Source organism: Numida meleagris, chromosome 1 (genome assembly GCF_002078875.1).
Source record: "Numida meleagris isolate 19003 breed g44 Domestic line chromosome 1, NumMel1.0, whole genome shotgun sequence".
NCBI lineage: Eukaryota > Metazoa > Chordata > Aves > Galliformes > Numididae > Numida > Numida meleagris.
The window spans coordinates 115,816,047-115,839,947 of record NC_034409.1 but is presented as its reverse complement, the minus strand read 5'-3'; the positions used below and the strand labels follow the sequence as shown (position 1 = coordinate 115,839,947).

The 23,901-nt window shown below is 40.7% G+C and overlaps 1 protein-coding gene across 4 annotated transcripts in view; it reads right to left on the bottom strand.

Moving 5' to 3' along the window:
• Nucleotides 1-23,901, bottom strand: part of PCYT1B (phosphate cytidylyltransferase 1, choline, beta) — a 46,254-nt gene that overhangs the window by 8,161 nt on the left and 14,192 nt on the right. For 3 of the 4 annotated variants that reach the window (XM_021408470.1, XM_021408469.1, XM_021408461.1), the window contains 6 exons: nucleotides 13,879-13,978; nucleotides 12,364-12,480; nucleotides 9,069-9,220; nucleotides 8,116-8,194; nucleotides 4,898-5,106; nucleotides 2,605-2,793 (listed from right to left, as the gene is read on the bottom strand). In XM_021408470.1, coding sequence (XP_021264145.1) covers nucleotides 2,605-2,793; nucleotides 4,898-5,106; nucleotides 8,116-8,194; nucleotides 9,069-9,220; nucleotides 12,364-12,480; nucleotides 13,879-13,978 — 846 coding nt within the window. The remainder of the gene's footprint in view (nucleotides 1-2,604; nucleotides 2,794-4,897; nucleotides 5,107-8,115; nucleotides 8,195-9,068; nucleotides 9,221-12,363; nucleotides 12,481-13,878; nucleotides 13,979-23,901) is intronic. The other variant, XM_021408477.1, reaches the window with a different exon arrangement.

Here is a 23,901-nt window from a genome sequence, read left to right as displayed (position 1 = left end):
TTGTGAGTTACGTGGCCCTTACTTATAGAAAATTGATGCTAGCATAAAGTGTATTATAATAACTATTTGTGAAATAATAACAGCATATTAATGGAATTCAAATTACAGATCTAGGAATCTACCACACCCGCAACGATTCCTGTACTTTTACTGTCAACATTAAAAGCAACATCTAACTAACAGTGATAGGGCAAATTAATGTTAATAACAGTTTTGACACTAATAGCAAGTTATCATTATTTTAAAAGTCTTTCCTGCTGCAAAGCTCAAACTGATTTAAAAAAGCCACAACACCTCTCAGCTCACTGTCACTGATGCTTTTCCTACAAGAGTGCAAGGAGAGTTCACTCCTCTGGACTCGTACAGATTTCTTCTCAGCCAAGGTCTCTGATTGCATCAGATTTCCCACCTTGTGGTCTGGACATTAACTCAGGACATGGCACAGCATCTCCCCAAAATATCTTTGCAGAGCAGCTTTTCTCTAATAATTGAATGCTGTAAAATGTAAAACCACCAAAGGGTTTTTAAATGTACTGTGTACAGTTTTGAGTTGGCAGAGCAGGCGAACAGGATCGAGGCTTTGAAATTCTCTTCTTCCCTCTGCACACCCAAATGCATCTCATCTCTTGCAGATTTCATGTGATGTTTGCATTGGTTTGTCCGCTGGTTTCATTTGATGGTTGTGTCTGTTTGTTCAGCAGCTATGGCCATAGGACCACAGTGGGAACACCAACTTGCAAACAAAGCACCGTGTGGATGAGGTGAATGCAGGTAGACCTGGGTTCTTCATCAGAAGAGTTTATGGTCTGCCCTTCCCGAAGGAAAATGATACTACCAGTGAAGAACTGGCCAGCAAAAGCACATCTTAGACGGGGTCATGTGGTGTTCAGAGGGCACCTGCCTTTGCGTGGGACAGACATCGCTGTAAGGAGATGATAAAGCAGTCTCTGTTCTGAAGCCTTCTTTTAGGCTTTTCTCTGTTGAGCTGTAACCAGTGTGGCAAGTGATGGCAGAGAGATGGTGATGGTGAGAACTCCAGTCGAGGGCAGCGTGGTGGCACCAACTTCTGACGTGGCTGTTGTATGTGCTGTTTAATTCACCATCTTGATGTGAATTTGTTTATAAACAGAAGCTCTACTATGATCCTTTCAACAGAGTGCACTATTCATGACGGTATGTTGTTCAATTATGGACCGATAAAAGTAGGATGAGAGAACACTCTGTGTGTTGGCTCTTTGCAAATGTTCCAATGGTAACTGCATCACGCTCCTGCTAATCTGCTTTTTTCCTGGCTTGCTGCCTCTGTTGACATTTTGTCTCCAACAGTAAGCCATGGGCAGTTAAAGCATCTGCACAATTCTCTTGCAAAAGGTTGGCTTTCAAGTGAGGAGGGAGCTGCCCGACTGGCTGCATGCCGTGGTCTGAAAATGCACCTCTGAAGCAACCTGCTGTTCTATTCTGTCTAGTTCTTACTCTGCTCCCCTCAGCTTACTCTGCATTGCTTGCTTCTCTCTGTACTTAAGAAAAAATTCCTCAAACTGAGCAAAAGCTTCTCTTGGAGCTTGCAACTAAAACACCATGTCTGAGATGAGTATTGAAGGGTTGGGCCGGGGCCTGGGCTTTCACCAGAGCTCGTTTGCCCAGAGAGGTTGCTGGAAAAGGACCAACTCCCAGCAAGAAGGTCTAGGAAGTTCTGCATTAACAAATGATAAGTTCTGCATTCAAAAGAAGTTTTGTTTCTGGTTTCAAGGTAGCAATGGGAAGTATTACAAGAAAACAAGGCTTCAGAATGTTTGACAACTATCAGAACTGAAAGATGAGAGCTAGGTCTCTTCTGGGACTGTTTTGTAACCAACTCACCGCTCACTGCTGGAGATTAGTTTGAGAAGGAGATGTGTTGGGGTTTCTCCCCCAAGTGATACTGTTACAGCCCCTTAACTTCCTTTCCAAAGCACCAGTACATCTTTGGTAAATGGGGTCCGTGGAGCCAGCACTTACCAAGGAGACCTTCAAAAGTGCTTCAGTTTTACCTGAAAATTCACTGCGGTCAGTTAGATGACCTGCTTCACCAGACGTGTACAATCATTTCTCAGTACTTAAAATCTGTAGCTCTTACAACTAGAAAATATCATCTTCTACTGCTGAGTACAGAGGATGAACAGAGCAATTGCATTTTTAATGTTCCTGTTTCTCTCACCAACTTCAGTGTACAATTTCTCTCTTATATCTGTGTGGTCCCATTTAGTGCTAATGAGGAAAAGCAACTGTACTAAATCTGTTTGCTTAGTGGCTGTTAGGCACCACGACTGAATGTAGTATCGCATCCAGTACTGCAACTTACTTAACAGCAGGACATCTCACTGGTTTAAAAAAAAAAATTATAAACATAAAAGACAGAAATTGTTGCAAAGAAGCAACAGGCATCGCAAATCCTCCTGCTGCAGTATTGGCACACGTTATTGGATTCAGCAAGCAGGTCTGGCATTAGCCTACTGTGCTGGCTTTCAAAGTAAATATTGCAGCAAAAGAATCTGCTCTTGATCTGTGTTACAGAGAATAAATTAATAAAAATGCTCAGACTTCCTGGGATGGCAGAATACCTACCAAGGCTCCGTCGGGTCCGAACAGCTCTAAAAAGTTGCCAATAAATTCCCTGGACTTTTCTTCCCATTTCTGAATGAGATCATGGCTCTTCTCTTCCACCTTGTTAACAAATTCTTTCGATTTTTCCTCTACGTTCTTTACTTTTTCTTTCATTTTGTCCACTTGGTTTTGAAAGCGATATTTCTTCTCCTGTTTGGAAAGTGTGGGCAGAGATTAATATATAGGGAAACATTACGCAGTGAATGCAAAGAAGAAAAAAAAATCTCATTACTGTATCTGCTTTACATTTACATATGCATTTAATGTATCTGTAATGAAGCGCAGAAAGTGTGTATTGAAAAGAATGCTTTGTGCTATTACTATGTTTATTCCACTACGTGACTCTGTACATATTTGCAAACTGAATGCACTTTGAAAATTTTGTGAACCTTGTCAGGAGTTCAGGTGAGAAATTAACAGTTCAAACTTAGTAGGAAGCAAAAGACAAATGCATCCTGCTGCTGACTTGCCAGGCTGGATGTTACTTGGTCCCAAATGCCTCTTCGGTCAGAATTCTGCAGAGCAGAAGGAAAATTCATCTCAGAGCCTGGCAAATACAGGAACTTCAGACTGCAACAGAAGGATGTGCATAGGCCAGTGGCTTGTGGCCAGAAAAGAGAGTATACTCCTATTGCTTAGTAGCTGAGAAACAGAGAGCGAAAGTGAAGATACTGCTAGAGAGCCATTATTTGGCCAAGCTCCTAAAATACTTCAGGTTTGAAGGGCTTTTGTCCTGAAATGCTTCTGTGCTCCTCCAAAGTACAGTGTCCAGAACTAACTAAACCTTTGTCCCCTGAAAATAGAATGTAAGTCCACAGCAGCACAGCACACTATCGGCTTTTAATTTCCTGTGAACTTCATTTAATTGTCCCTTTGATTTACTTTCAAAATGCATGCTGTTTAGTGCTGGGGAGGCGAGCTTATTCTAGCTCATGAATCACTAGAACTGTCTTCGCAGGCTGCAGGACCAAAGAAAATAATGAAAGTCCAAAAAAGCCTAACTCACTTTGCACCTAGCAGGCAGCCTTCCGTTACCTAGGAAACCAACGCTTTTCTGTCTTGGTGAAATCTCATTTTTTGTTTTGAAACACAAAAAGTCTCTGGTGAAAAGTAGTATTTCTGCATTTCAATTACAATAAGCTACAATAACAAAATGTCAGAAGGGATTTCGGAATACCTGGGTTTGGGACTGGGGGAAGCATAAGATATGTAACCGTATCTTAACCTCAGAGCAGTTAAAGAATGACTTCAAGAGCCGCCGAGGCATCCAGCAATGCCCAAATTTAATGGATACTTGCAATAGTGATTGTTATGGGTGGAATACTTAAAGCAGGATTTTTTAGAGGTGTCAAAGACTGAAAAGAAACACAGTGAAATATTTATGCCCAGGGTGCTGTAATTTATCTGCCAGACTTCAAGATAAGAAACAAGTAAACAAAATCCTCAAGAAATGACACAATTCAGTCATTCATGAGGGGGCTTCCCAGCTCCAGAGGAGGAGGGGAAAGGCCCCCTGTGATCTAGCCCAATCACAAAGAAGATTTCAGTAATCTAGGTTATCTCAAGGCCTTAAGTTAGGACTTGAAACAGAAAATGAAGGGAAGTAAGCTTTCATCTCTGTTACTGATTACTGGAGAGTAAGGTGTAGCTGACTATTTCTGAGCAATCCTTCCAAACAGCACCCTTGCCCTACTTATGCTCTTGTGCTACGTATTCTGATTTTTGAACTTTTCAGCATCATTTAAGTATTGACTGCCTAACATACTTCCTTGTGTTTTAAAACCTATTTTAGCCTTCTCCAGTTATCTCATGGATCAGCATTTTTGTTGTTTCTTTCTTTATTAAGCTTGTCACTCTGCAGAGAAAGTTTGGATTCGAAGTCTTCGCTTTCCGTGTTGCCTTCTCGCAATAAGAATAAAGAAACAAATCATTTCTTGGGTCAGTGTCTGAGAAGACAGCCACTGCGGGGCTGGTTTCCTTCCTATTATGTTATTAAGTCATTTGCAGCTCAAGCAGGGACAAGAGCAGCAGCTTTGTTACAAATGTGAAAGCCAAAAATGGAAATGAAGCTGCTAATCACTAGGAGTAATTAAAACTATCTTCAGCTTCCCTATTCCTTTTAAATTAAGTTCTTCCCAGCTCTGTCTTCTCTTTTTAAAACATGAGGGGGAAGACACACTTTCTTAGCCTTTATGGTACCTTTGGGGTCCTAGGAGAGAACGTTTCAGAAGCAAATGTGGATCAGTGTACTTACATTGATAAAACTAACGTTCAGCTCTTTGGCGGTGTATCCTCGTTGGAGGTTGCGCCGGGCATACACATCATAGTCCCGGACAATCCTTGTGATTATATCTGATGTTGAGATACCCTCAGTTCTCTGCGTTGGTATGAACATTCCTGAGCAAAGTGGGAAAAGAAAGCCAGCTGGGAAAGCACGGCAGGACCACGCACTGCGGCAGGTAGCTGAGAAGGGACACAAAAAGCCTAACCAAAGTCAAGACACTTGCAATTCTGGCCATCTTGTTCCTAGTTCTTTCTTCTTGCTCCTTTGTGAGAGGGCACTAGGTTGCTGTGTGGTTCATTTTTCCTCAGTCTGCAGAAAGGCTAAAACATCCCCCCTGCACAGCGTCAGTTCTGATGAAGTTACCCGTCTGGCAGAGGCTCCTGAGTCAGCCCTTCTTTAATGTTACATAAAAGGCTGGGGGAAGCGATTGGCTTCCACTCACGCTATTGAAAGACCATCTGCTGCTCTCTTGTGTATTTCTACTCTCCCCTCCATTCCTGTGCTGCACTGTCTGACACTCTTTTTTCTGCTAAGTTTAAAAAAACCAACCAACCAAAAACAGTAAGACAAACCGCTGGCCAAAACCACGAAGCACCTTCAGGCAGAAGATGGATACTCTGCATTACAAAATACAGAAGTACAGTACACAAATACAGTGGGGACTGAGGCCATCAGGCTCTCCAGCCCCTCCTTCATGTACATCTAGCCCCTTAAATGGTTGCATAATTACTCTCCCTTCTCCAACTAATAACATTGGTAATTTATTAATGCTGCATTGTTTTCCTCACCGCAGCTGAGGAATGTATTTGTTTTTCACTGTTCCTCATCAAGACAGAATCACTTGACCTGCTAAAACAAGTGACAAAGGCAATAATACCAGCACACCTTGCCTTAGCAGTTATTTAGGGCTACAAAAATTACTACTGTCGCCTATATGTAATTGCAATATTAAGCTGCTAACGAGAGAGAGCTGTGAGTTAAGACTAGAAATGGTTTTGCAAAAAAAAAAAAAATAGTGCTTTGTCTTAAAAGAATGCTATAGCTATTGATAAATTAATTCTCACGTTCACTCGAAGAAGGCAGGCATTGCTAACCAACTTCACAAGGTTAGGAAAACAAATGGGAAAGGAACTGAGAAGCTTAGCAGCCTCTTGTGATTAAATGATATCTGATATGTTTTCCTTATGATCTCTAATTAGTATTCTCCTCAAAGTTAGATTATTTTAATCAAGAGCAGAGAGGTTTCCCCAGTCATGCTTTTCAGGCATGCAGCAGTCACTCAGGAAACTATTTTTGGATGCAGTGAAACCCGCTTTAAGCCAGAAGGCTCTATAAATAGGAGCTACAAGAATTCATTAACAAAATCCAAACTCTACCCTTGCTAAGCCAAATGCTGAACTGTTTTCAAGTAAGCGTTAAAAACCACTTCACCTTTAGCCCTTTTACCTTTACTCACTGATTTTGCTTTTATTTGCTTCATGTATTAGACCAGTTCATATTTTCAAACCTAACTGTTTTCAGATGTGCGGAGCTTTAGTCAGCACACTGCTGCAGAGCTCACAGTTGTCCATATACCTTCCCCTCCATTGACTAGATGGGGAAGTAGTAGTCCATGGGAATGTACACAAGGAGCTCCAAATTTTGCATTTGCTTCTCTGCTGGCTAACAAGTTGGTGTGGGAAAATGAGAGTACTGAAACTAAAGAAAGTGCACAAATGCTTCTACAACATTGTTCTACTTAAAACAAAATACCCTAGGGGAAATTCATTACAGTAATAATACTATTCTGGAGTGTTAGGACCACTATGTTACATCTCAAAACTAAGGTAGCAATATTCCTGTTTTACATCTAAGAAATTTCAGTCACACAAAATTGAAGTCACTTCTCCGGCATCCTTCAGTGAGGGACGGAGGACAGAACGTAGCTCCCTACAAACTTGTATTGTGTGATACAAACAAAGTTTGAATTTCTTTTAAGAATGTGCCTTACGCCCATTCCTAACAACAGCAGAGAAGGATGTGTCAAGTTTGGGCGCTGTCTAGCTCAGTCTGATAACAACAGAGTGACACCAAGGGCCCTGTCATGTTGTACTGGGAACTTGGCACCTCACAGGCTTAATGCAAAATAGCTTTCCAGTCAGCACCTATTCTGTACGTCCCATCCATGCCATAGATATGTTTATTCCACTGCCTAATAAAGTAGGGTGGTGCTGGCTCTGAAACTGTAGAACAGCAGTTCCCAGAGGAGGGCTGTGAGTCCAATACCACAGTGACATCTGCAAGTGGAAAAAGATCAAGAACTGCTGCTATAAAAAGCTTATTTGTACAGCTCAGGTCAATACCTGCTCTACCTACTGTCATTGTATAGCTTGAGAATGTCACTTTGCACTACAAATTACCATCAGGCAGATTTGTTCTTGAATTTTTTTAAGACCAGGAAGAGGACGAATTCTCCATTGTTCAAAGCAGCACTTCCAGGGAGCAGTGGAAGAAAGAAATAATCAGTTCCTCCTCCTGCACTGTTCATTTTGCCAGACGCAACTATCCCAGCAAACAGTGGCTTAACAGGGTCTGCTTAGATCAGCTTCCGTGAACTGAAGAGATTAACTCATGATGACTTTAGCTTGTTCACATTCAATGCAATATGGTAGTCAAACAACCTGCTAAATGGTCATGCCAAATTAATTACTCTGGTACTGATTAAAACCCTCTGCCAGTGTAGTGAAAAAACCCTCACTGTAAATCAGAAGCAGATCCTAAGGACTCCTGCAGGCTGACAGTGTGCCCTCTCATATTCAGGACTGTTCTGTGTCAAGGAGTCATCAATTTGTGGTTACCAATAAGCCGCTGCAGTTGGCTGGGCTGCTATGGGAACTGAACTCATTTCCATCAGTTTAGAGCTCTCACTTCAGCACCCTAAAATCATTAAAGAAAAAAAGATGGGTCTCTTTTTTATGACAGATTTGAATGTTTTCCTGGGGGCTATGGCAGGAATTGAGCAAAGGATACCCTTTGTGGTTTTACAAAGTCAATCTTTTTGCTAAAATCAGCAATACCCGATTTTAGAGTGTAAGAGAACATGGTGTGATCTCTGCTGCTTTTCTCCCAGCAGTTGTGGTCAAAAGGCAGTAAAAGAGTTTGAGCTGAGGCTGAACAGAAAGGTGCTAAAACTGTGCAGTTGCTCTTACCTGCCTCCTTTATGTGCTTGTATACATCATCCGAGCCAGCAGAGGAGTATGGGATGTCATCATGGGCTACAAAGTCGATCTGCCAGTGAATAGAAGAAGAATCACATGCCACCATCACTGAATTTTGGTTCAGTGAGAGGTTGTTGTGGAGGATCAACTCCCGACTTCAGCTGACTTGTCTTTGACATTCTCATCCTAAAGCCATCACCTAAAACATTGCACTAGATTTAGGCTAAAATTGCTATGTTCTGTGATAATTATGAAAGACCAGAAAGCTTGTCTCTAGAAGCACTGTCATTAATATACTGCTGTGGCTGTCTCTGCATGATATTCTGTAGAAAACCTAAGACAGCTGTTTCTGCTACTGGAAGAGCTGAGTCAAGTGGCAAAGCCATTACATGCAAAACGATGGAGTCAGGATTAATGATTCTGCCTCCTTAGTTAGAGCTGTGCATGTAGACCAACCATGCCCTTCATTCATCTCCTAGTGACGTGGGCACCAAAGTACATTTAGTTAATTATGCTTTTGTTAAGACACGTACTGCATGACAGACAATAGCATGTAAGATATTATATTTCTATGAATGTCTGGCCAAGTACTGCACCTGTTAATTAATAAGAAATATGTCTTTAATTCAGAACTTTAATTGAACTTCAGTCATTATGTGATAACTTTACTGGTTTGTGATCTTTCCTGAATATAAACTTATAGATGATTCTTCAGTGTTATTTTGCCATTCAAAAATCAGCCCAGCATACTGAGGAAAAAAGACAAGAGAAACACAGCATTTTCTGACAGAGACTGAGGGCAAGCAAGGCAGCGTACCTAACTTCAGTAACTGGAGTGAACTGAATTAAATAATTTACTCCAGCTGATACAACCTTACAGGCTTGCTGTTTATCTTCAACTGACGGTCCACATAAGGGAAAGGGGAATAAGGGAAGAAATTTACCTTATGTTTCTCAAGGAACTCTGGTGTTAGCGTCCAGGGTGCATCTCTGATGACCTCATCCACATAGCGACAGTGCCTGAGGGCTTCATATCTCTCCGTTTCATTCATCACAGTGAAGCCTTTGAACTTATGAGTTAAATCATCACTGCAAACTAAAATATGGAAGTATCATCAAAATGGCTTCACCTGCAGTAGAATTTGCATCATCGGCCATTTTTTATTTCCCCCTAATTCCATTAAGCACTTAGTTAGCATCTTAGATAATTCTGGGGAGCTCCAGGGCCTCTAGGAGTTCTGCTCATGGTTGGCAGGTACAACCACAGATTTATGAGAGATCTTCCCTTTTTGGAGCTGCAGCCAGAGCCCAAGTGAGATATTGTAGGACATCTCAAGTGGTACTGTATGCACATGTGAAGCATGGGAATCCCACTACAAGTAGAGATTTCAGGGGCGATGGACAATGCTTTAAAAATAAACAGAAGGTGCAGTGTCAGCAATGACACAGTGCTCACAAACTTCATATATCAAAAATGGTTAAGGCAGGAAGATACCTGGATACCTAACCAAACAACCCCTCCCTGAAGGTTGACTACAGCAGGACCACAAGCCAAAGATGGAGACCCCACAGCATCCTGTTCCAGCGTTCAACCGCCCTCGCAATAAAAAGTTTTGTTCTTACGTAAACAAAGTGCTAAATGATTTATTTGTCCACACAGCTCTAAATCACAGAACAGTTTCTCACTAAATAAACACTGACAGAAAAAAAAATCAGGGCAAATTTTACAGGAATCTGTCTCTGAGTTTAGCGTTGACTTCAGCAGATTTCATAGAAAGAGAATTAAGGCTTCTGGCATGATCAAAGGGGAAATCACAGAAAAGCCTGTGGAAAGGACTGAGAGAAGCCATATGCTCTAGTGGAGAGGGTGGAGTCCGGGAATGCTGCATCTTTAACTCTGGATGTGCCAATACTATCTAACATTGCTTTTAAAATGAGGGGGAAGCAACATCCATGTTACCGCAGGACTCTAGAAGTTGGCCGTTATCCTTCCACTCACATAATGCTGTGTAAGACGCAGCGGCCTGTCCCCACAGCTGTAACTCTGTCCAATATTATAGCTGCAATAGTCATTTGACTCCCCCGTGGAATCATTTGATACACTTTGAGTTGACAGTGTTTGCCCTTCACCACAGGTCAAACCCATGCCATTGGATCTCACTTTTCTGTGACACCTGGACAAACAGTAAATGTACTTGACAAATGATAAATGCAACATTATTAGTGCCGCAGAGGCATGTGCTAGCAGCCCTACAGCAGCTACTTCTTTCTAATTTGAAAATGTCAACCTATCAGACGAGGCTCTGGCAAAAATTAAGCTTTTTTTGAGATTTAAAATGGATGTTCTTGATGTATGGCCATTAAGGACCTTTAAAGTAGGAAAAATGTAAATAGCCCTGGAGTTCAGGCAAAATTCAAAGTCAGATAATAATATATGTATGTATTTCAGCTAGCTAAATGCTACTCTCTCTTATTATATCATTTTTTTCATGCCTGCTGACAAGAAATTTAATGGAGAAAAAGCATTTGCAGTAGAAAGATTCCCTTCTGAGACTGCATTTATATTTATTTACAAACTTCATGTAATCTTAGAGCTACCCTCTCCTGGAAGAAAGGGTCTACTGAAATGACTGGAAAATAGTAATTTTTGCTTGAATTTTGTAGAAAGATGAGATTTCAATTTTTGAGTACTATTTGTTCATATAGAGTGCAGACACAGTCTGTCTGTATTTTCTTTTGTTGCCATCATCCTGCTCTAATGAGTGATTTGGGAAGGTATAAATGTCTATCAAAAACATCTTAACTCCAAATAATTGTTCTCACAGTAAGAAATAAAAGGAATTGGTTGTGATGCGCATCAACACACGTGATACCAGTGCTTTTGCAGCACAAACTGTATGTGGATGTGGAAAAGTACCCATTCTTTAAACATGCTAAGGCACTGCATTGCTGTGAAAAGGTACTAATGAGCGCTGGCTGCTTTGTTTTCCACTCCAGAACCAAAGGGCAAAGTGGAGCTATGCCATGAAATTCAGCAAAGCTAGATTTTTGCCCCAGAGCTCCTTCCCTGATCTGTGACACAACCATTTCACCTCTCTTCTTTTTTAAAACCAAAACCAATACCTATGTAACTTTCATTTTTTAAGCTTCACACTTTTGCACCTCCACTTGTTTCTCTGTAAGCTATCTGGATCAAGAGGCAAACAAGAGTCCTAAATTTTTCCTTCTTAACAAAGGGAAGGAACATTTCCCTCCCAGGAAGCTTCCTCTGAATTGTCACCGTTCATAAACTAAACAGTAAAACTGAAGATTATGTTTAAAAGGAGATTTTGCTTTTCTTCTACCTCTTTAACCTCCCCCCTTCTAACTGATTTGGAACAAAGATGCATTATAATATATCTTAGAAAGTATCTGAAGGTTGCGTTCATTCTCTTTATTATCATTTCTGTAGACGTCTGAGCAGCTGAATGTTGTTGTGCAATATTTCTGAGACGTATCTCAAACTCAAAGGTGCAGGGAAACTGGAAATGAAATGCATGTTCTTGGGGCCTCACGAGAGCAGTGTTTGCACAGCCAACTGGGCAGGAAACAGCCACTCTCCAGTGACTTCTCTGGCATATGCCAACTGCTGAGCATCTGTTAGCAAGCCACACAGCAAAGAAGGAGGAATTAGTGGAAAAAGCTGAAAAGAATGTAAATTGCCTGGAGACACTTGTGAGCTGAAAAATACGTTCAAGTCATGATCTACATTTAGGTCTACAATGATAACGGGCTAGATTCAGCTTCTCTGCTGATGTTGAAGATTGGGCTTGCACACACAGTACTGACCCAGCAGCCAGAGGACGTGGGCTGTGCCTGACTGGCAGAGGGACTGAAGAGCCAGAAATAAATGAGTGGCTGATCTCATTCACTCATCTCCATCTTTGAACAATTTTAAGCGAATAACTGAAAAAGGTAAATTATTCATGTGGAGCTATTCTAAGCTCAGAGTCACGCAGACACCTGCTTTAACTAGAATGGGAATTGTGCCTGTGCTGCTGAGGGCAGAATTTGACTTTTACTTTAATTGACGCAATTGTAAGATGCAAGTCAAGGCAAATCACCCACAGAAAGCCCCCAGAGTGAAAAGTAGCATTCAGAGTCATAGTGCATTAACAGCTGGGGGTGAGAGCACAGCAATACCTCTAATGCTGAAGCACAGAAGCAAAAATGCAGTGCAATAAATTACTCTGATCTTACCTCCTACTAATAAGTAGCTATTTGGGAATAGAGTTTTGGCTTGCATAAGAGCTCTAGCATGGCCAGAGTGGAAGAGGTCAAATATCCCATCTGCATACACTCTGACAGGTCTGTCAACTGTGGAGAAAGAAACACAACAGTGATTTTACAGACCCCAAACAAGTTTCACTTAATTCAGCTGAACAGGTTTTTGTTCCCAGATAAGATCATTGTGAATATCTGCTCCAGTTCTGATATTCAAAATTCTCCGTGGGTGAACTTGCAGAGTTTTATCCTTCTTATTGCTTCTTCTTCTCTGTACTCTGCTGTTTTCTCTCAAACTTAGCCTATTTATTATCATCCATCATCCCTGTATTCTAATTTAGCAAAAATGTCATCTTCCTGTCTCATTCAGAGTTCTACCATATGTCTCGTTCTTTTCCCTCTGCCTTTCTAGACAGTTCTGTCTTCTGGATTTTTTGAATTTTTTTCCTTGCTTTTTACTATTGCTTCACATTTTCCCCCTTCTGGTTTGTGACTTTTTTCCCCCATAGCTCACCTCTTCCACATAAGCACTTCACTGCCCTTTTTTCATACTTCCCTCTTATTAATGAACCTATCTTTTTTTTTTTTTTTTAATCTTACACCTGCTATCACCTGTATAACTTTTCCTGTATGAAATCTTCAGCAACAGCCTTTAGGCAGAAAAGATAAAACATACTTTACCAAATGACTGGCCTGACACCTGTGCCATAGAGAAGTCACCTCCAAGTAAAAGGACAGCAGAGACAAGAAAAACAGAGCCCTAATGTTCATGGAATGTGCTTCAGTGCTATAGAGAGATCTCTCTACTGTCAGGACACCCAGGGGTCCATGAAAATATGGGACCACATAATACCTTGAACAACTGACTAGAAAGCTGGTATTTACTCCTCTACAGTGTATCAGCTTACGTACTCTAGAAGCTTATTTTAAGTGTGTAGAGTAAGCATGCAAAGGCTTTTTTTTTAAAAAAGATACTCTTGGAATTCAGTGGGGCTGAAATGTTTATTTGGGACTTTCTGTGAAAGTATTCTGTTTTCCCAGCCCAATTACAGAGGTAAGCCTGGAAAAAATGTTCAGAGAGAGCTCACAAATTAAACATGTCTTCTTTATAAAGGGCAAACAGTCTTTAATTAAGGCCACTTAAGGTTTTTATGTGGTCAACAAGAGTATCAGTGAAAGAAATTCCAGTGGTAGCCGCTACACAACATAATTTTCAGGCTGTCTGGAGTGGGCTGGCAAGCCTTTCTTCTGACCAACCTGCAAGCATCCATGAAAACATCCATCTCTAACTTGAAATGTTTTCTCTGTTTCTTTCTCTAGCAAAAAATGAAGGTCCTTTAGTCACTGGTTTCTTCCCCATTACCTGATAGCACCAGATATCAGACTGGCTTCTCTGCTTCCCAACAGAAGGCAAAGGCGAGTATTGATACATATCTGTAAGGGAGAGCTTGTGCTTTGAGAGCACCCATGGTCCTGCTGATGTACACATACCTGGTGTTCCCAGGCGGGCTTGTGCAATGGTTAGCTTCTCATGGGGCGCTCGGCACTGACAGCTTGTTTCATCTGCAAATGGGGCAGGTGCTGTCAGAGTCTGGAAGGGGGAAAAACACAAAGTCAATTTGTTTTGCCATCAGGTAGTCAAAAAAGAACCATTGAACTGTGTCAGAATGCTCTAACCAGACTTAATCCTGGTGCATTCCCTAGGGACTTGTGCTTTTTGGTCACCCTTCAGCAAATACAATTCACACAAGGTAAAATGACGAAGAAGATAAAGCGTTCCAAATACACTGTGTAACCTAACTCATTGTCTCAGCTGAGAAGCTCTAGCATTCTGAGGTAAGAGCAGGTACAGAACTGTTCTGTTTGCAGGGTAAAAGCAGGTCTGATGGCTATAGGTCCTAGCAGGTCCATCTGTGGTTTGGTCTCAACAAGTCTGAAGGCCCAGGTTAACAAGATGTGTTTTGCTATGTGTAAATAATAGCTGGAAAAGCTAATTGGAATCTAGAATACTCCAAATGGGCCAACTCCTCACTAGTACCTGTTCTTCCAACTGACAAAACACCAGTACAGATGACTGGGACCATGTGTTGTTTTGCTGTGTCTTTAATCAGAATCTTAGACAATTTTGAGGAGCCATTCAAAATAAAGCCAAGACTGCAACCAGAAGTACCACCTAGCCAGAGCTATCTGAGCTGCAATTCCCTCCTCTTTTCTGACATGTTCTGTAATAGGACTAAAATGCTCTAACTGCCATCAGAGCACGACAAGGGTCTGAAGAGCTTATAAATTAAAGATAAGAGTGAGAGAGTGAGGATGTGTGAAGAATGACATGGTGTCATCTGTCAGGAAACCCTGCTACAGACATTACTTTTTCTGTTCATGCCTATGTAGGAAGTTCTTGGCAGTAAGAATATCAGGTATTTATTATTTGCCATATGGTCTGATATGAAAAAAAACATGCTTCCCCTACTCTTGGCTTGAAATCTCTCTGGAATCACAGAAACAACAAGCTACCACTAGCTGAGTTTTGGGTTGCTCTGTTTCTGTGAGATGAGTTGTTATTTACTTTGCTTCCACCATGATTTAGCTGGGACCCCACAGCCTTGCACCACTGGTTTGGTTTTGACAGTGACCATTTATGCAATGCACAGCTGCCATTATAAATTTGATCTGTTGATAGTAACAGAATCTCTCCCTGTTTATTTACACTTTTTTTACCTTTTAGATACTGAACACTTAATCACTGAGCATTTATTTTCTTTAGTGTCCCTGACATGTTTAAACCCAAAGACATGCAGGGCTTAATTGCTGCTGACCTCTGTGCTTACTGTCTTGTTGCATGGAAAGGTCAGAGGAGAGTAGAAAAACAACAGTAAAAAGTGAGCTCTAAGAATCACTTTCTACTCTTCCTACTTTAGGATATACTATTTGTTTCGTTTCCCCAAAGCACTCCACCTTTATATATATATATATATGTACATATTTCCTTCCATTTTTCCTTCCCTTTTTTCCTGAGATCGAATACTGCCGGAAATCATCTGAGGTCGCATTAATATGTTGGTGATGAAAATCACAGCTTCCATGCACAGACAAGGTTAAAGAAGGAGAAACTATGCCAAACCCCACATTTCTGCCTGGGTCTCACAGAAATGAACTATTCAACTGGCCACCCACGTAGCACAGCACAGAGAATTACACGTAATCATATAGTGTGAGCTCCCTTCTTTATTTTCTAAATACTGTCTTTTTGCTTCTGTCTTTGTGATCCCTGAGTGCTAACCTGTCTTTTTATCTCCAAGCAAGGTCAAGTTGCACAACAGCCCATACAGCCAGGTTCGTGCTGAGATAAAGAGGAAGGTAGAAATGTTAAAACAATAATGGCTATGGTCTGAGGCCTGCAACTGGTAATCAGATCCTAGCTTGGCAGAGGCTGTTTCCTTAGAGATTATTTGAAGAAAATAGGCCTGGTTCACAGCGAGATTTTTTTTTCCAGGCAAACGCAGTGGGGCTTTTTGTCCATTTAAACACCTTTATGACACCAAGGTTTTTTTCTCAGTCTCCGCTAAATGGAGAACAACCTCTATTAGCTTCCCTTCAATCCAGTTTTGGTAAACACTCATCGTTAAAGCTCACTTCATGGCCAAGGGCTTAGACCCAGACTTGCCAATACTTCAGTTACTCTGTAACCTTGCAGTCCCTGGATAAGAAAATGCATTAAATACAGCAGGTTAATATCAGCAAAATTCTATCAAAGACAGAATGCATAAACAGAGAAATGGATAAATACTGCATGCTGACAGATCAAGTCAAATACAGCAATAGTTTCCAGTTAGTATATGCAATACTATTCCATTTTCTTTGGCCTAGAAAAGATGTCACAGAGCTTAACAAGAACATCTTATGAGTAAGATAAGATCATTTGGTTTGTCTGCAACAGTGTAAGACAAAATATTTCAAGAAGTGATCAAAAACCAGAAATAAATTATCAAGCGCCTTTCCGCTTTTATATAAGTACTCATATCTTTCCAATTTCTTGTAAGTAATAACTGGAACAGAGAGAACGGATAATCTATATAGCAGCCTTTTCATTTTGGTTAATCCATTAAAGTACTTTCAGAAGTTTGCTTCAGTTCTATTAATAATCAGATGGTTTGATGAATGTACTTCTGACTTCTTCTGATAGGCTTTTTTCTTCATCCATGTCTTCATCATTTTCTGGGCATTTTCATTTTGCAATTAGCCCAAGCAAGTCAAATTACCCTCATATTTTGGACCAAGATAAGCTTCTGAGATCTGCATCATACCGTAGCAGGGTACTCTGCAGCCTCAGTGTGAGCTCACTGGCAACTTATCTCCTTTTGCTTGCTCAGCACCTGCCTTTTGCTTGTATTGTTTTATATTCTTGCACTGGAAATCATCCACAGTCACCTATTCCGTGTCTCTTGTGATTTCAGTTACTTCATGATTTCTCTCTCTTTTCTCCTCTCGGTCACTTTTTTCCCAGACTAATTTTACCCTGATTAAATAACAGTATTATTTGTTCCTTGTACAGCTGGTCCACAGCTTTGTTTATTTTTGTTGCCCTTCTCTGTTAACCGCAAGGTGGTTTATACACTGTTCAAGCCAATAACTCTTCCATTTTCTAGAAAGGGAGCTTATAAGTAGGATGGGGACTGACTTTTTACATGGTCTACTAGTGACAAGGGGGAATGGCTTTAAACTAAAAGAAGGGAGATTTAGGTTAGATGTTAGGAAGAAATTCTTTACTCAGAGCAAGGTAAGGCACTGGCACAGGCTGCCCAGAGAAGCTGTGGTGCCCCATCCCTGAAAGTGCTCAAGGCCAGGTTGGATGGGGCCCTGGGCAGCCTGGGGGGTTGGGGCAGGGTGGGCTTTGAGCTCCCTTCCAACCCAAGCCATTCTGTGATCATTTCATGATTCTATGACTGTAGTGCTTTAATAGATTGGAATAGAAAATTATTTACATGGTGCTCACACTTGGAGGCTATCTGATGACATAAGCACCTGATACCAGCACCTGATAATACTTTCATTTAAGCACTCCAAATGCCACGTCATCACTGTAATATTAATTTGTGGAGTCTAGAGACAACCTGTTACATGTCATAAATGGAGAAATCATTGTGAAATGGGGATTCCTTAGTGATATTTACTTCTATGAATGTTAAAAAAAAAAAACCAACAAAAAACTTTTGCAGTGCAGCTCATGTTTCCTGGAAATGAAGACGCTGCACTGAATTATAATTAAAAATTGAATTCCTAAAAGCAAATGGATGTGAAAACAAGGTATCAAGTAATCCGTGTATACCAGAAGTGATCCATTTGGTGACAAGTTTAAAGTGTCTCACACGTTTGCACAAGAACTGAATGAAGTTCAATCAACTCCAGTAAATAAAAAGATGGAAAGACAGGAAAAGAGGGGCTTCCAAGTAAATGCCTCAGACAGCTTCATTTGCATACAGTATCTTCGCAGCCCCCAGGTATAACTTAGGAGACAGTGAAAGGAGAGAGCACCTCTACACCCTTTATTTTGTTTACAGTCTGTATGAGGAATAACTAGTTGTGTTACTGTTTTCTGTATTTCTTTTTATTTTCTTCTCCCACATAGCAGCGAGGAAGACAGAAATATTGACAATGGGCAAATGTAGAGCCATCTACACAATACTGTATCTGTCACTGTAGCTCTGTCTGCAGGGTAATTGCCTGCAACTTATGTAAATAGAAGGAACTATACTTTAAAAAAATGTATTTTTATTTACACAGCTACACTACCTTGCTTACCACATAACAGACAAAAACATCGTTCTCTTGATGGAGAGAACTCTTCTACGTCACCAAGGATTTTGCCACCAACAAAGGTCTAAGCACGTTTTGGGTCTTGAACCAGTATGGCTAGACAGGGAAAGCTTCACAGAGCTGTGCTTTATAGGGCCTGTGCTTATAAACCAACTAAACTGGCAGGCAAATTCTGTGGGAGGTATGATGCTGCAATCTCCTTCTATCTCTGAGGCAGTATTTAAAACAAATAAGTGATTTCACTGGAACAAGTCACATGGGTAAGGCCTACTCATATGAAGAAAGAATTATTTTGGGAACCTGCTCCTGATGTTAGCAAACAGTAACTACAGAGCAGGAAAGGCTGACATGGGTTTTAAGGAACATTTGCTAAGAGCAAAATGTTACTGTAACTCTTTAGGAGGAACTAAAAATACACCTGGAGTTTCTGAAGTATAAACGCCCTCTGCAAGTGGAAGGACTTCCTACCTAGGGCTTCTCCTAGACATTCAGGGAGTGAACAGTACAGAAAATGAAAATCCCGTCGTCTGGTGTATGTATTACCTTTAGTAACCTTGGCCCAGACAGTCATAACTGAATGTTATTGGTAGGTGCCCTGAAGTAAACTTTTCACAAAGAAATAGCTCCAGCATTAATGCATGAAACAGAAAAAAACCTAGCTTATTCTCCAGCAATTCTACTGACTCAGAGAGGTGGATGTAACAAAAAGTAGGACAAACTAACCTAACAAGAATAATAACTTAAAAAAAAAACAACTCTGTTTGCAAGCATTCCAAATTGCCTTATTCCCAGTTGCTTTTTCTGGTGCTTTATCTTCAATTATACTTTGCTTGTCATTAGTACTAAGTCAGTCATGATTAAATGCAAGATGTAATTACAAATTAGAAATTGAATAATAGCAGGAAAAAAAGCTTCCACTGCCTTCTCAAGAAGCACACTGATGTAAATATGTTTCATAGATGATGAAACTAACACAGCAATATTCTAGTCTAATCTTTGCAAAAGGAGAAATAATTTTGTGACAAGATTCCTGCATGACAACCATAACTTTGGACCAAACTGGAACACAATATTCAGAAATAAAATCCCTTGCAGAGGTAGGATGCATCCCAAGTTAAGCAGAGCTCAGGCGAATCACAAAGCACCTCCATCTACATGAACGCTACCCGGAAAAGAAACAAGAGCCTCTGCAATTCACAGATCTGTCCCCTTTCTGCCAGCACACCCGGAAGGAGCGCTGCATACAAGTGACCCAGGTACTGAAAGAACAAACTGAAGCTAAGGCAGCGTGCTGTCTGTGAGCCTCGATCCCATTGCCTTGTTTGACAGAGACTCAGGCTGTCAGGGGTCCATGACAGGAGGAGGGATATGCAACATTTCAGGACAAGGAAGCATACAGCTCCATCAGCAAAGCCCTCACTACCAAACTGCAGCCTAAAGATGCCATCATAAAAGGAGGACACTGGAACCAGACTGCAGAACCCAATGGTCCGTCATGCATTTGCAATTGAAATCTGAACAGCAGGTGCAACAGACCCAAAACGTGCAAGCTCTGCTCCAATGCCACTCTGTGGTTTATTGACCAATCCAGAAACTGCTGATGTTGGTTCATATTTTTTTAACTTCTAATACCTGTTTCTTTAGTCACCTACATTAGTGTATGTACCTGATGTCTGCCTAAAAGGACCTAACTTCAGGTTTACTGTAGGCAAGAGTTAATCTGCTGAAGTCAGTTCAGCTGTAGCTGAGATTCTGGGAGAACTTGGCGCAGTATTCAATCTCTACTTGTGTTTCTACATAAAAGTACTTAACATCTATCAATTATTTCATGTCAGATGTAGGATAGCTTTTTTTTTATATAAATCATTATTCAAAATAGAGCTATGTTGAAGCATAAAGAAAAAAAAAATGTTCCCCAGCATGAGGCAAGTATTCTCTGCAGCTCCCCAACTGGAACACAAGAGCACCCTGGGATGAACTAATTCCCACTAGGAAGTGCACTGTCGTAACAGACCTCTGACTTACTTATCTGGTGCTTCTCACAAGAGTTTTTTCACCTTTTGCCTCCTGTCTACACGCATGCAGGAAAAGCAGGCAGACTACCTGGGAACAAAGTAAGCACACACAAACAAAGACAGTTCCAGCTGCGCTGTCTGTGCACGACCCTAAATGTGTGGTTATTGGCTACATGTAGTTCCTGTGTCTGTATTGCTTACTGGGTGTCTTCTTACATGTTATGTATTTATCATGTCATAATTTTGTATATGCTTTTGGGGAGTGAGTAGAGATAATCTATTTACAACGTTTTTTGAATCATTTTTAAAGACATTTCACAAACCTCCACAGTAGCAACAACAGCATAGTTTAAGAGCTCGGTAACATTCTCCCAATAAAGCTTCTTCTAAAATTGCATTGCAGATAAGTATTTGCAAACAAGGAATACAATACACAGGATGTAGTGTTTGCTCCCCGTGCTGTGTTTATGGGTCATTTATGAATTCTGCAAAAAAGCGTATCTGTAGTGCTGTGTATCTGATCAACATTGCAATATGTTTTTGCACAGACTGTGGCATTTAGGAATGTATACCAAATGTGTGTCCTTTGATGCGGCAAAAGCAAATTACAACAGATTTCTGGTGCCTGCAGGCAAATTTTTATTTATTTGTTAACTGTGGCAAAGATTGCTACATGTCCCAAGTACAAACTACACTGGGCATTTTTTAAGAGTTCATGCTTTTCTGTAATAGCCAACATTCATGAAAACTAAAATTAAGCCAGAGCGGAAACAAAACTTGTAAAGGAACTAAAAGGTATCTGGTCAAATAAAAGTCATTTTGGGTTTCTCAGATGTCAAGCTTTTCACATATATATTTATGCTTAGTTCCAATTTGAAGTAAACAGATGGCAGACCCCCTAAGTCATAACATCAGATGAGAGAGAGTAAATGCATGGGATGCTTTGTAACCACAATAAAAGCCCCTAAATTTTGCATTAGCTCCTCTGGTTAAAATTGCATATATATGTTAGTAAGACATGAAAGGTCAGGGTACATCAGACCCTCTCAAAACACTGTCTGCAAATAAGAAGGAGGTAAGGTATCCAGGGATGAAAATATAGAAAGCCAAGACATGAACAAGTTTCTTGCAATTTTTTTTCAGGTTTTATGCTTAACAATTGATTGCTTAACAGCAGGAATAGGAAGAGCATCTAGAGGAGGCTAATGCTGCCTTCATCATGCTGTCATTTCTTCTAAAACAAATCACAAAATAAAATAAATGACTAAAGCAGCTGATACCTCAAATTACATGAAATCTGTGTTCTTCAAATGTTCCTAAATCTCATTTTCCAAATTATTACAGATTATATGGCCCCAGGGTAACTGGTGCCTAAGTCCTCCTAATTCATAAGAGCTTGTAGCCTCTGAATCTCAAGGCAAGGCAGCAAAAGGAAGCTCGGGTTCGGGCGCAGTTGCTGGGATTGCCAGGGTGAACCTCAGATAGCCCTGACACTTACAGTGCCTTGGCAGAACATGTTTTATCTGCCATATGGATAGGTCCGAAGTCTCCAACTAGTCTCTCTGCCCTTGCAATGATGTTAGATAGAAAAAAACTAGTGCAGTATTTCCACACAGGGCACTGACATTACTTGCTGCACAGGCAAATGGGATCCGGCTTCAGCTTGAGATGCCTGAGAATAGCTTCCTGTGGTGGTATGGATGTCACAGAACTGTGATTCCCAGAACAGCCTGGTGTTCTTGAGACTACACTGCCAAGGAAAGAGCAGACACAGCAAAAGCCACCTACCTGCTTCTTCAGGTCATCATGCAGATAGACTTTAAAGTAATGAAAACAGTTGCTTAATTCCTTGCTGGCCCTGTACTCAGCAACATCCCTGTACACATAGGCCAAACTGCCTATACCCTCTTCTCCCCTTCAGTTCATCTTGGCTAATTAGGTGGTTATCAGGTTTCTTAGGATTCCTTAAGCTGTGCCTAACTTTCACCGCGTGTTGCAGAAAAGCCTGCATTCCTGACTCAAGCATTACCTCTCGTTAGACTCAAAGCACAATGAGCTAGGTACTGCTATGGAAATAGACATTTCAAGGTACTTCATTCCCATCAACTGACCTAACCCTAAGGGCTTCAGCCAATTTTGAAAATAACGCATTGTAAGTCGGGTCCCAGCAGCGCTTTTCCAGATGTTCTGAGGCCTACACTGAATGACAGAGACCTGAAATATGTGGAAAAGAAGCCCTCAGTACCCTTAAAGGAAAGATGTGGCCAAGCAGTACATTTTGAAGTTTGTTTCTGGGTAAGTTTCGATGTGTATTCAGTTTTGCTTTATTTGCAGCACTGTACTTATAAATTGCCATTGTTTCTTTCTTTTCTTTTTTTTTTTTTTTGTCGAAGACATTATTTGGAATAGTCTTCCTGAACAAAGTGTGGTGTTGCAATGTCTTTTTCTTTATTTCAAGTTGATTGGCAATTCACAAGGTGAACTCTGACCCTTCAGTAAGCTGCCCATGTAGAGTTTCTTCTGGAACCAAAGTCAAACTCATGATCCCAAAGGATTTAAATAAATTAAAAAAAAAAAAAAGGCAAATTGCTTCACAAGATTTTCTACTTCTTCTCTTCTATTTCCTCCCTTGGTATCTCTGCCATCACATTAAACTAAGAGCTTGTCTCACCTATGGGCCTTTTCAGCACAGGCAGACACAGGCAAATCATAACAGGATTCTCCAGCTGAGATCCAGAGCTCACCAGCTGTCTGCAACTTGTTGAACACTATGTGGGGGAACTGCCATCTCTTGAATGCATGTCATGATATGACCAGCGGCAGTGTTTACCCATTTAAAACAATGAAGATCCCTTTGACCAAACCATGGATATTTGGAGGTCTAAGCAGGAGAAGCAATGCTTACCCCAAAAAAAAAAAAAAAAAAAGATGGGACAGTGGGACAGTGGTAGATTGAAAGGTGGTCCAACCCAGAAGTTTGGTCTAGACAAGAACTGGTTAAAAGCCAAACTGTGCAAGCTAGGATTGGTGAAAATCTATTTGTGTTTTTTCTTGACTAAGATACTGCTAAAATTACCATTTTGGACAAAAACTGAGGCTCTAACTCATTTGTCTCTCTGTTTATTGAGGCTTAGGTATGTGTGCCACTCTAAGAGAGTTTTTCTAGCATTGGGAAACATGGAAGTTGAGAACATAAAGGTGGCAAAGACTGAGTGAGAGATGGATCAGGGCAACTGACTGAAGCAAGAATGCTAATTGATGTTAGTTGGTTAAGAAAACCCAAAGACCATCTTGGGAAAAAATTACGGCAATTTATATCACCACAGTACTGTGCACTGAAATCATCAGCTTTCAATACACATTGAAACTTAACTGAAATTTGCCTTCAATGTGCCCTGTTTTCCTGCTCACCGAAGGATACAGGGGTTTTCCTTAATCCTGCTGTGACACTTCCTGCCAAGCTAGCAGACTGCACAGCCTAAAATCAGAGGATCTACTGACAGATATCCATTAAAAATATTCACAGTTGTAAGGCTTAAATAATTCCTTTTTTAACAAACAGGATGACAACAACAGCTGTTTCAGAAAAAAACTAACCCCCTTTTCATATTTTGAAATCTTTTTCCTTAACAAAAATAGCTCCCTAAAAATGAGCCTGTACTAAGAACTTGAAGGCCCTGATCAT